Source organism: Atractosteus spatula, chromosome 2 (genome assembly GCF_055471065.1).
Source record: "Atractosteus spatula isolate fAtrSpa1 chromosome 2, fAtrSpa1.hap1, whole genome shotgun sequence".
Classification (NCBI taxonomy): Eukaryota; Metazoa; Chordata; class Actinopteri; order Semionotiformes; family Lepisosteidae; genus Atractosteus; species Atractosteus spatula.
This window is the reverse complement of record NC_142707.1, coordinates 18,183,308-18,196,998: the sequence shown is the minus strand read 5'-3', so window position 1 is coordinate 18,196,998 and position 13,691 is coordinate 18,183,308. Positions and strand designations below refer to the sequence as shown.

Below are 13,691 nucleotides of genomic sequence, written 5' to 3'. Positions count from 1 at the left end.
AGAGAGTATGGTGTTGTAACTTTCTTAAATGTCAAAACTCTATGGGATCTCAGGTAAATGCCTTTTGTTGTTTTTTTTAAACAACATCACCATAATGCATGATGTTTAAAATAATTATATACACATTTTAATAAATGCAGTCAAGAAAATTTTAGAAAACAAAAAATGTTTAAATAGTTTCTGAAGTAAAGTCTAATATGTTTAATATGTTAAACAAGGTGGTCTAAAAATAGACTAATTTCAAGACTCTGCTTGAAAAATCATATAATTTTTATTGATTTTTAAAGGAACTTGGTCAAATCAGAGCTAAAATTATTGGGTCCTGAGGGTGCATCTTGATTAAAAAATGAGGAGAGATTTTTTTTTAAAGTTTGGTGTTTTGTTTTAAAAGTAAATATCCACCACAACATGCTCATTTTGCACTACCACTGGCCTCTATAATTTGTGTGCCTGTAACTTCTTGATGGCAATGGTGTCAGGTTGATTATGAAAAGATTCTTTTTATTTAAAGAATGCTAAGTGTGATGGTTAACCACAGTTAACCAGAAGAAATGAAATCACTTTGACTGATTTTGTTTTTATTTAACAGTATTTACATTCCTAATGTAATCTTTCTTTTTCACTATTTAACCAACTTCAACTATTTCAAATCTCTCTAAGTGGTGTAGAACCATTTTAAGACATACTTTTACCAGAACGCTGAAGCTAACAAGGCTGGGTCTCGACTGTTCAAGGGAATCGAGTTGCTGCTGCAAGGGGAGCTGGTGGTTCAAATGGTGGCACTGTTGCCTTGAATCCACAAACTTTAAACTGTGAGCTCTGAACGGTGAAAGAGCACTACGTGATGAAGGAGGTGTTTTTGCTTGGATGAGATCTGATGTCCTGACTACTTCTGGTCCTGTGGCACTGTTCAAAAGAGTAGCGGTGTGAGTCTGAATGTCCTGGCACACGTCTAGTTCAGACCCTCTCAATCTCACCCAGGGTGTCCTGGAGGCCCTTGAAACACCTGCTGGTTCTTATTCTAGCTCAGTTTAATTAGCCTTCATATAACTAATAAGTTGCCTGATTGGATTGTTTGCAAGTTATTTTCTTTTCTATACAAAAGTTTGTGAAAACAGATTATAATTGATTACAGCTACTGCATATAAAAGCAAGAAAACCAGAAGACATCCAGTAATCAACACTTATTCAAGATGAATGGGCAAAGGTTCATTCCATACTGAAAGGTAAAGAAAAACACAATGTTTCGGTTGTGGAGCCCTTTTTTCCTGTTTACACTCCTTTATCCTCAATTTAACTACTCACAAGTGCTATAAATGAGGTTGTTGGGTACTGTCACTTAATTCTGGGAGAATATTTCTTAGGCTTTGGTGATGGAACTTGATAGAGCCTATTAAAACGAAAAAGCAGAATGTTAAAATGGTAGGTTGCCCCCCACCTGCTCAGAGTAGTCATTGCCATCGATGTCATCGCTGTTGGAGTGTCCTCCAGGGCTCTGCACATCTATGCCATGGCTCTCCAGGATTGCTGCTTCTTCGAAAAAACAGACCTTACCATAACATATCTGAGGAATTTCAGGCACTAGTCTATGCTACAAACTGACTACAGGACTCTGGGAAGAGTTGGACCAACAACACTGTTAATTTTGATAGATACATATCAGACGTATATGCTGACACAAAGCAAGTGAATGAATTTAAGACTGTGATATATTTCCCTCTTAAATATGGCAAGAATTCCTCTTAACTAATGGGCTCCTAGGCATAAAATGAGTTTAATGACATATTTTCTGTTTGTGTCCAAAAATGTTGATGGCTTTTTATGAGCATGAAGGTGACATGATTGGAAGAACACAGAAGGATAATTGACATGTCTTTCCAATGGAGGAATCTATCTACTGGCTTGAGGCTCCATGGCACAGCTGGAGCTATCCGTGTGATTCTTAGCATTGTCAACAAGTTCCCTGTCTGACACATTACCAATATTAGCTCTTCTTTTGATTTCCTTCCGCCGGTTTGCGAACCAGTTATAGACCTTCAGTGATGTGACTCTCTCTAGGTCTGACAGCTTCTTCCCTAAGGACAGAGAAAGAAGAAAGTGAGACTGTGACAATGCCAGACAGGAAAAACATAGAGATAGTACAGATAAGGAGAATAGTGGACTATGAGCTGACTAGAAGCAGCTGAAAACAAGGAGTTGAACAAAGGGTTACACTGACCTCAGTGGTGAGAATATCCTGATTAATTCTATAGCACCTAACATTTATGACCATTTGTGTAGCTGGATATTTTACAGAAACGATCTGAGTAAAGTACCTTGTCCTTGAACTTGAACCCACTTAAACCCAGAACCTTCAGATAACAGATTTTAAGATAACTTGAGAATAAAAGAGTTTACACTATTGAATTTAGTATAATTAGGAATGGTTATTTTTAGCATTACATTTTGTTTTTCATTTCCGCATTTATGCATGCTGCAAAAAATAAATATCTGTATTTTACTGAGACCATATTCATTGGAACACATTCATGGGTTCTAACTGGTATGCTACCAGGAGAATAAAGGACACTCTTGGTAGGATGTTTTTTTGTTTTATTTAATTTTTTTGCTACAGCTGTCAGTGAGGCCTTTCATTGAAAGTCACAATATAAAAACCAAATGTGCTGGACAACTATCCACTACACACCACCCTCAGTATAAACTATGAGCCAATAATTTGTGCTGCAGGCCTAATATGATTCCTGTCTGCCAACTTCTTTCTTTCACACCAAAGCTGCCTATTTATAGAACTAGCAAGTAAAAGCCCTAGGCGACCCTATTGAGTCAATACATACAGGAAGAGCAATAGAAAACAAATGAGCAGATGTTCCACTCCGGTTTCCATCTCAGGAACTAGTTACTCTTCTCAGCAAGATATTAAAGAATTTCAAAAGGCAAACAATATGGGATATAAGAGGAAACCAGACACTTAATCTATGATTTTTTCTTTTATGTACATTCTCTCCTTACCTAACACTACAGATCCCCGAGATATGCATCAGTTTATTAATGGAATGAGTTTCTTAAGATGTGGTTAAGTTTTCTTACAGATCCATGTAGATTTTTTTTTAAAATCTCATGTTAGAATGAGTTCCTTAATACAGTAAACCCTTGGTTTAACAAACTAATAGGGGTTAAGGGGTGTCTTTTATTGCCAATTGTCTGTTAAATAATTAATGACATTTTTTCTGCTTCAAAGCATACTATTATATGAGAATTACTATCTATATACTATTTTATATATATGCTTTCTGGATCTTTTGACTTATTTTGTTTAACAATTTCAATTATCACAGTCAAGGAAAATTGTTGCTGTGCCTTTTTTATCATAAATATACAAGCTCTTTATGTCATGTGTCACAAATACACTGAAGAAAATTAGCTAAAAATAAATATTTTACAGACAAAATTTCCCTTTAGCAGATGTTGTCCATTTGTAAAGTCTGTTAAAGCAAAGCCTGCTTAACCGAGTGCTTACTACTATAGAAACAATATCGATGTGGCAAATACAATCAAGAAATAGAGCACAGTAGCATCAGGCAGCATATACATTGTGTATCAGGCAATGACTGACATGTCGGAGGGCTGACTTTGACATGATAATTATGTAAGTGCTACAGGTATATCAAAATTTCACCATGTGGCACAGTGCTGCTTTAATCACTTTGCTTCAGTTTCAATAACGGCACAATACAGTAACTCCCCCACTTCAGCTTCCCACTCCATTCTGCAAATATTCAAAGGTCTTACTTATCTTCTAACAGCCTTACCTGGTTTCTGAATGACAGCGTTGCAAGCATTGGCAATCTCTTCACGCTTTGCCTCATCTGGGTACTGATTTTCATTGAAATAGCTAGGAACAGAGAGACATAAAGTCATAAAATTCACGTTTATTTGCCATTCCAGCCATATACATATATACAGTGGAACGAAATATCGTTCCTCCTCTTCCACGGTGACAGAGAAGTCAATCGGAGAAATCTGTTGATGTTAATGCTTCAAGGACTTCAAGGAACAAGTAAAGAAGTTTTTCATTTTGTATTTCAGCAAATACAGTTGATCAAATGAACTGGTTGCTGAGCATGAACTGCATGCCAACCTACTAAAACAAACACATTAAAATAATCGTAAAAGGGACACAGGTCGAGAGAGGCAGATCAAGAGGAATACCACAGGTGGAAATGGGGAAACAAGGAGAGAGATCCTTGAAACAACTTCAACCATGAATATATTTTAAAGATATTTGTGTAAGCATAATAATCAGATAACATTCATGGTCTTTGGGACTCATACACTATACAATATGTGGAAAAACATAGGTAGTGGCAGGAACATTTTCCATTTTTTTCCCAAATATTCTAAAATAACTGAAAGATTAGGTTCCCTGCCTTTATCTTAACCATCAATCATTTACCCTAACCTTCACTGTTTTCAGAGCCAGTTATTGAAAATGCTCTGAAAAAGACATTTCATTTAGTCTATTTTTAAGAATGTTAACTGATTATCAATGAAATGGTGCATGCTCTGGATAGAAGTCAAGCAAAGTCCCTATTATAAGGAAGAATTAATCCTATTCATTTTCTAATCACATGAAATGCTGTCATTGTGTACTTCTGGTAAACATGAAATTCTGAATTTCTGTACTCTGAAATGCATAATCTGTCATACTTGATTATGTGGTCTGTAGGATGCTTCACTGCTTCATTGTCATGACTATTTATATTTCTACTTAGCATTTAATCTTTATTTTTCAGCAAAAGTAACCCTTGGACAGTTTTTCTTTCAAGAAAAATTTTACAAGTGACCAATAACAGCTGTCACTATAATTTCTGACAACATTTTTGACAAAAATAAACCTTTTATGGTCCCGTTGATCTAAATTTCCTAAAGCACTTTCACAAAATGAATATATAGAGTTAAAGTCTTAAAAAGAGGTTTCACCTGCGATCCTGAAAATGAATTTAAAAAATGATTGCTCACCCATGTGCTCTATCTAATTCTTTGTGTGAGGAATTAAGCATGAATTGTAACAATGTAAGGAAGGAATTATAACGATGATGGCACAGGAGTTACAACAGGACACGCAGCAAGAAATAAAATGTATTTAATGGCTGAAAAGAGAAAACAATATAGAAAAAAACAGGTAAAAGGGAGAATAAAACATAAAACACAGAAAGGGCAAGTATCTGGGAGACCTTTTCTTTGCTTTGGCTGTCTACATGCAAGTCATCAGGTGCTGTTGTTCGTTACCGTAAGAACAGTACAGCGTTGCCTTCCACCAGGTCTCAGCAACTCACCTCTCCATCACTGCCAGGCACTCTTTCCTCCAGGTGAAGCGGCTGCCGCGTCGCAGACGGAAGCTGCCCGGCGTGGAGCTGACGGGGGGTGGCGTCTGCCTCCACTCTGAGTCCTCCATTGCTAGAGGGGCTGGGCGCATGTTCAAGGTGGCACCTGGCCAGTAAGAAATGTCAATCAGCCACACATTTAACCACATGCCTTCAAGAGCCTGGGAAGACTCTGAAGAGAAATCACCAGTCTTTAATAATAACTAATAATAATTGCTTACATTTATATAGTGTTTTTCTGGACACTCCACTCAAAGCGCTTTACAGGTAATGGGGACTCCCCTCCACCACCACCAATGTGCAGCCCCACCTGGATGATGTGATGGCAGCCAGAGAGCACAAGAACGCTCACCCCACACCAGCTATCAGTGGAGAGGAGTACAGAGTAATGAAGCCAATTCATAGATGGTGATTATTAGGAGGCCATGACTGGTAAAGGCCAATGGGAGATTTGGCCAGAATGCCGGGGTGACACCCCATACACTTTCTGAGAAACGCCCTGGGATTTTTAATGAGCACAGAGAGTCAGAACCTCGGTTTTACATCTCATCTGAAGGATGGTGCCTTTTTACAGTATAGTGTCCCCATCACTATACTGGGGCATTAGGACCCACACAGGACGCAGGGTGAGCTCCCCCTGCTGGCCCTACTAACACCTCTTCCAACAGCATGTTTTTCCCAGGAGGTCTCCATCCAGGTCCGGGCCAGGCTCACACCTGCTTAGCTTCAGTGGGTAGCCAGTCACAGGGTGATACGGCTACTGGCTTTAAAGCAGTTTTTGTATAACGTTTTAATTAGTTTCTTAATCAGAGCTTTTTTGCAACAGAGAAGAAGAAAACTTGGCTTAAATGTAGAGTGGTTTTATCACAAGCAGTCTAAAGCAAAAGTAAAAGTACTCTTGTCTGTACAGCAGGTGTTTCTTCACATTGGTTTATTAAGAAATGCAATTAGCATAACTTCATGATACATATTGAAATGTTGGGCTCTAACAATACTATTCACACACAAGTTAAAAATTGTATTACTGGTAAAGAAAAAGATAACTGAATAATATCCCAACATCTAAAAGTGGGTTCATTTTAATATTACATAAGCTGAAGTAGTTCAAGTTGGTAGCTGTATCAGCATGCATAGGCTGCAAAGGAACAAGTAAAGGGTGTCCATCAAAGAAGGCTTAAGTAAGCATGATTGGGTATATGTCCAAATTCCATGTTCAAAACAACTATATTTATATCAATTCAAAAGTTCTACAATATTTATTGTTAGGCATTATATGTGTCATTAAAAGTAGGAATTTAAATAATTTTTGCTTAGGATTGGGGGCTTTCATTCTTGGGAGGGATACAATGTCTTATCTTATTTGTGTTTTTCTCGTGTTCAGCTGTAACTTAGTCAAGAACTGTAACTCAATCTACAGACATTAAAAGCCCTAAAGCTGCAGCAAATCCTGAACAGGGCCTACATGGCAGAGGTATAGTGAGCATCACCTGGGGTGGTTTTCTCCAGCTGATACCATCGATAGAAGGCTCTTTTCTTCTGTTCACTGAGGTCAGAGCCCTGCTGCAGCAGCCAGTGGGAGATCCGACTCTGACTGATGCCTGCCAGTTCAAACACAGCAGACCATATGATTCAACAGCACATTCCCCCACACACAATCTGCAAGCAGCAATAAAAGACACAGCTACATCCATTTCAAACTACCATGCAACACTGCAGTTTTAACAACTCGGATTTTGCATTTTTCAGTTTAAAATTCCAAAAATGTACAACAAAAACATTACAAGGGGCTTTTAAAATGTTCAGAAATCCATGTACACAGAAAACAATTTTGCAGATTTGTGTAATGATCCTTCAGCTTAACAATACATGTCCTTCAAGCTAGAAGTTACCCAACTGCAACAGCTGTTTTATGAGCTCTTTAAAACCACTCTTTTAGTGGTGGACCTCACAGGCCATCAGCCTAAAACCAACCCTCAGGGTTAAGATGGATAACTCAATAGTTCAAAACCACTACAGAGAATGGCAGCCTGTGCAACCATGTTCTTGTGACTTGGCAAATTGTCAGGCAGCTACAAAACACCACTTGAAGAAGAAATTAATTTTTGTGTGAAATGTATTTTACGAACACTGGCCCCTTTCAGTCCCAAAAGCTGCTGGCATGCTCTCCTGGGGTAGAGAAGGTTTTTACCACACTCCACAACCAGGAGTGGTGAACCCTCATCTAAAGACTTTCTTTCTTTCTTTCTTGAAATCGTGACAGAACAAAATATTGTTCACTTGTTTAGTGAACTACAAACAAAAGGTAACATTAAAAAACTGAAAGGACCATCCAACTATTACATAATATGCCCTCAGAGGAACGAGTTTAGTTAACTATAAATTTTGGAAAAGGTCTGACTCGACCTTCGTTCTGAGTGGGGCACAAACAAATGCCGGGAAGCCATTATTTGTAGTGAAGGAAGATGTTCCCTAGGACATCTCAAATGGATCACAGCAAGACTTACCTGTAACCTGGGCAACTACGGCCTGGGAGATCCGCCTGTTGGCCAGGAAGGCCTTGATCTCCTCTTTGATGATACTGCTGTCCCTTCTGCATGAAAAAGACAAGATGAACAGATGCACAATGGCTGGGTCAAAAGCCTTCAAAAGGAACACATTAAGCAGGAGAATTAGACAGGGGGTGCTTTCTTTCGGGGAAAATGAGATGTTTACGTCCTATTGTACTGACAACACATTTTGTGTTTCTGTAGTTAAAAATGTCTATCTCTGTCGCATGCCTTTTTAGAAAATCCACTTAAATTTCAAGGGAGCCCTTAACTGTGGAATTCTAATCCTGCCAATCTACCTTATCCCTCCACCCCTTTGGCCCTCACACACAAAATTTCCCTCGGGCCACTATCGTGGACAGGATGCAGCTGTCAAATTTCTCTAACAAATCTCCCATGGGTTGTTAAAATCCCTTCCTATGTTTCAAATAAAAGCACAAGATTATTTCAAGAAAATAAAGGAAGACATCTATTTTTTTTTTCAAAAACCACTTCAGGCAGAAGGCTGTATAGCTGCTCTCCAGGGAACTTATAAACTGACTATATTGTTTTGGTAGCTGTTTGTGGGTTTCTATTTACCTCACTGCAGTAGATTTCTGGTACAATGGTGTGATGGGTAACTGACATCTGACACTAAGCGACCCTGGGCTAAACATTTTGTTTTGTTTTAGGTCGAAGGTTTAAAGAGACTGTAAACCATTATGCTCAAGCTAGTATACTGACAGAATGCAACATAAAGGATTCAGATTTATTAGATCCTGAGATATGCAACCACAAACATATCTGTCTTTGAATATGTAAATATAGTTTATGTAAATTGAGAAAATACTTTTGTAATAAATTTCAATCAAAATAAGTTTAATCATAATAGGACATGATTACAGTGAAGCCTAGTGTAAATGACAACGCAACATCTATTGCATAGAATACTAGATTATTTATGAAGTATTAAAATATTATACATTATACAGCGATGTCTTATATAATCTCAGAGGGTATAATTCATATGATGGTACTAGGCATCAGCTGCTGCATTACAAAGCAGATTCAGATAGAGAAGTGAGAATTATTCCAACAACTATTCAAACTGACCATCTCACACTATTTATGGCAACAATCTTGTTTTTTTTAGAAGTGTCCCATTCCAGTACTGACCAGTTCCGGCTTCTGAGATCTGATGAGATCACACTGGAAGGTAATAATGCTGTCTAACACCCATTTTTCCATCCCTGGATAAAACCGGCCTTTGAATTGTACTTTTATTACATTCGCTAGGTTCAAGCATAGGACCTTACTTAATAGAGCTAACTGCCAGCCCTACACACTGCTCTTATTATGATTTTGCCTAATAATGTTGCATTAAAGTCTTTGTAAGAGGGGAAAACGCTGTTCCTGAAACCTCTTGGACCAAGAACAGACTGGTAATGTAAGCCTAACCACACCCGACCTCCCTGCTGCTGTTGATGTCATTTACCTCATGAGTTCCTCCACTTTGTCATCGATGTCCAGATCCTCTTCGGTAGCCTCGAAGCTGTATGACCTCGCCCCTACGCTGTTCACAGTGTAGCGGCTGGGCGACAACTTGCCATTGGGAGTGGCGGACATGCTCTCCCGGCCATTCTGGTTGGCTGTGGCGGCGCTGGGAGGTGGCGATGTGTCGTAGCTGTTGCTGGGGGAGGGAGAAAGCCCTCGGTACTGGGTCTGGGTGGCAATGGTGGTGGTGGACGAAGAGGCTGCCACGTTGTTACTATTGTTGGTCGAGGTGGTGGTGGTGGTTGTGGTACCGCTCCCACCTCCCCCACCGTAGGCTGGCCGGCGCCCAAACTTGTCCCCGTGCTCTCGGTCTAACCGGTCCAGGGTGTCCAGGGCATGTAGGATCTCATGCTTGGTCATGCCCGTCCGCCGCAAACGTTGCAGCAGGTCAATCTGCTCAATAGTGAACCGTGGCTCATCAGTGTAGTGTGACATTCTGAGAGAGACATAAAGGGGAAGGTGCTATCACTGTGTTTACTATTATCATAACGCAGAAAGAGGAAGTGAGCCCCACCTCCTCTAGTAAACTGGAAATGCTTATAAATTCAAAACAAGACGATCATCAGACTACTGCAAGAATCAAGGCTATTACATCTGTGCAGTCATTACCTTCCCAAGCATCTAAGAGAATGAAAAAGGTTCAAACAGAGCACACACATTAATCTAGTTCTGCAAGATACAGCAAGGGTGGAGTACAGTTGATGGGGTATAGTACTATCAAGGGAAACTCTTGTTCACTCCGAAGAAGATGTGGAAAAAACAGGAAGAAATGTTTCTTTAATTACTTTGTGAAGTGGAATATGGCATTATAGCTAAACAGGAACTGATGCTATGACTCACACGAATCAGAGAAATTAGACCTCAATGTGATATGCTGTGATAAATCTTTATCTATGGAACTTTATATATGCATAAGGTAACTGTAACAGTTACAATAACTGTTTCTCAAAACCAGCCTGTGTATTGCTACAGATGTCTTTCTGTATTTTTGCCCATAATTCACATTGTGAGGCTGCTGAAAACTTCCTTTTTCTCCTTTTCTTTGACTTGGTTACCCAACACACCTGCCCTAATTTTTCATGGCATGGTAAAGAAATAGCACTTCTAACACACTGCCTGTGTTCTGAAATCCTCTTCACATGGTGATACAAATTGACAAAGTTTTTATTTTTATATATAATATGATGCTGGCCACATATCTCCTCAATTCATGAGCTTGATTACTTGATTACCCTCAACATAAATGAAGAAATACGAAACAAAAAAAACAATGTTCTCATTTCAGCAATTATGTGACTTCAAAAGTGAAAAATAAGTGCAAACAGGACAAGGAAAACAAAGCTGTAAGCATTACACACAGTTCTTAGCGAAGCCCTAATATTTTTTGCACAGGGCTACAAATACATATATCGGTTGCCTTCCAATTTTGGTCCATTAACATTTGCCAGCAAAAATAGTAACATTTATTGAGCACCAATAAATTTAATGAGAGAAATGAGAAATGGGTCCTTCAGGTGCCACCTAGTGGATAGATTTTGTCTGTTTAAGGGCATCCTGCAGAGTGCTCAGGGGTTATCAATTGAGGAGATGGTCTGCACTGAGAAAGGCCATCTTTTCTTTGTCACTGCAGATGGAGCAGTCGCTAGCTCTTGGTGTGACTGGATCTGCACAGATATAAAAAGGGATTAAGCTTTCAATTTGTAAAGGATTTTTAGAGGGGAACACTTGAGGGAAAACTACCGAGAAATATTTCTCTGGCAGCCAACCTAGATTTTTTTTGCAGATTACAGAGATGAGTCACAGACAGCAAACACTGAGAATAGATCAAACTCCGAGCAGCCTTCGTCTTAAACAATGGCCCCTGGCAGACATCAGGCCAAACACTGAAGTGTTTTTTCTTCCTCTGCAGTTGTCACTTAAGAATACATCACACTGGAATTTAGGAGCACCTGTCCAGGCACTTAGGTTTCTAGCAAAGTCTGTCGTGTCTGTAATGGTGACAGAAAATTGATGTGGGCTACAGCCTGGCATGTTTACAATTGATTTCTCTTCTATCTCCAGCAACAACTAAAAATGCTGCCTTTTTGCTGTTTCTATTAATCAGGGGAAGAAAATGAAAAATGCAGAACGAACTGAAAATTAAAATAGCAGCAAATAATAATGAAACTAGCTTGCTATAAGATTTTAATAGGGCAACGCAGATCAAACTGATCTTTTAAAACAGAAAAGGTCCACTAAAACAGATACAGTACTGTACAAATGATGGAAATAAAATTAATAAAATAAAATTAAGCAAAATAAAATTAAGCAAACTTCCTGAAACTAAAATATGTAGAATGACGAAGGGTGTATTGTTTTATACAAGGTTAATGAAGGTATTTTGACTTTTGCTAATGGGAAGGTCATATGTAACCCTTTATAAAATCACCCAAAAGAACAAAATCTTTTTTTTATAACCCAGCAGATGAAATTCATCGTGTGTTATCAGATTATTACCCATAAGTACAAAATCAGTGCAGCATTGTTTCTTGAAATATTCAATAAGAATCATATTCCTTCTTAAAGATTCTTCACGGTTGATATTTTTATAGAAGTTTTGTGGCATCAGAAAAGTTAGATGCATCAATAAAAGAAAACACAAAATAAAAAAAACAAAGCAGTCATTTATTTCAACATGAAATCATTTTTTAATCAGTTAAAACCAAACTCTAAATTTTATTTCAATAACAGTGGCTTTTTACAATGATGTTTTTCCCCAAACTCAATGAAAGTTATATTCCTTGTCCGTTAAATAACTAATTTTATTATGTACATTTAAATAATTACATTAGTGTCTAAGCTGTTGTAATATATCCAATATAATACAACATTCAAGATCCCGGTGAGTTCACAAAAGGAAAATAATTTTAAGAAATGCACATTTACAAAACTCAAATTAGTTAAAAATAAAAGCATGTAACACAACGGCAAAAGTAAAAAGAGGTAATCAGAAGCAGGAGTTACAGGCTTATCTATTGTAATATCATTAGGCAAAGTTATGAACTCTCTGTACATGAAACATCATCCCACAAGGCACCCCATAGACTTAGAACCTCATATCAATAGAACACTAATCTCTCAGTGGTATTTTAAATCATATGAACTCAGCTGGAATTCATTTATTTATCTTGGGAACATGATTCGTATTCATACTAGGAACTCACTAGAAGAAATCCTTAAAGTTTTAGATGAAAACTTTCTGAAGCGTGTTTATTTATAACCAGGACATTAGAATAAATTTCACTTGCTTTAATTCAGGATCACCAAGTATGTTTACTACGTACCTACATAATCTTGAACAGCACATTCAAGCATGTTACGTTTTGGCTCACAGAGCATACAGGCTCCTTTACACACTCCGAAGAGTGATCCCCTCTGACATCACTGTGAGCCTAAAGGCACCTGGGTAGCTGCAGAGGTCATTGTTCAACATGAGGCTGAGATCACCAAGTGCTATACCACCACTAAGGGCAACCTGCTCAAGGCTCATAGTGACATGACCCAGGTTTAAATTCATATTGTTAATCAAATAACATCGTTCAACCTCCACTTTCAGCAACTACCTTTACTGCTTTGCTGGATGAAGCAACTGAAATTCATGATTTTTTTATTATAAGGCACTGCAGAAAAGTGGCATGATAAGTACAATCTAAGAGTCAATGTTGTAAATTGTTCATGCATCTTTCAATGAGAAATATTTTAAATGTATTTGACATTTTGGAAAAAGAGGTTAAATTATGAATCCAAGAAACCCTGTAGGACAAATAAAATCAAGAATGCAAAAAGCACTATTTCTATAACATCTGCTAAATCAGCAAAAGACTTTGAACTTCCCTTACAACTCTGATAAAGCACTGTGGGAAATTATGCTGGAAATTCCTTATTTAGGTCTGACTATAAATGATCAATCTACGGTTTCAGAAATGTCTTTATACTGTATATTACAGTACTCTATTCTATACCTAGCGAGACATCAAGTGAAAAAAAGCTTGAGATGAGTCAGCCATCTTAGTGAAAGTAAAGTGAAACAAAAAAAACAAACCCTGTGTTAAAGCAAGTCCTTTTTGTAAAGTTTTTGTCACAGTTTTTAAGAGAACAAGGTGAAAAATGGCAAAAACAATGAGAGTGCAAAGAGTAAAGGAGAAAAAGGAGGAAAAGGATAATGTTGCAGATTTTAAGAGAGCATGTG

General features: G+C 38.0%; 1 protein-coding gene across 7 annotated transcripts in view; it reads right to left on the bottom strand.

Moving 5' to 3' along the window:
• LOC148839388 (homeobox-containing protein 1-like) overlaps positions 1–13,691 on the bottom strand; it is a 42,956-nt gene that overhangs the window by 6,318 nt on the left and 22,947 nt on the right. For 2 of the 7 annotated variants that reach the window (XM_088909290.1, XM_088909294.1), the window contains exons 2-8: positions 9,405–9,899; positions 7,889–7,974; positions 6,872–6,982; positions 5,337–5,490; positions 3,810–3,892; positions 1,980–2,075; positions 1,439–1,533 (exon numbers count right to left, since the gene is read on the bottom strand). In XM_088909290.1, coding sequence (XP_088765416.1) covers positions 1,439–1,533; positions 1,980–2,075; positions 3,810–3,892; positions 5,337–5,490; positions 6,872–6,982; positions 7,889–7,974; positions 9,405–9,898 — 1,119 coding nt within the window. In that variant the 5' untranslated portion in view covers position 9,899. The remainder of the gene's footprint in view (positions 1–1,438; positions 1,534–1,979; positions 2,076–3,809; positions 3,893–5,336; positions 5,491–6,871; positions 6,983–7,888; positions 7,975–9,404; positions 9,900–13,691) is intronic. The other 5 variants (XM_088909292.1, XM_088909295.1, XM_088909293.1 and 2 more) reach the window with 3 other exon arrangements.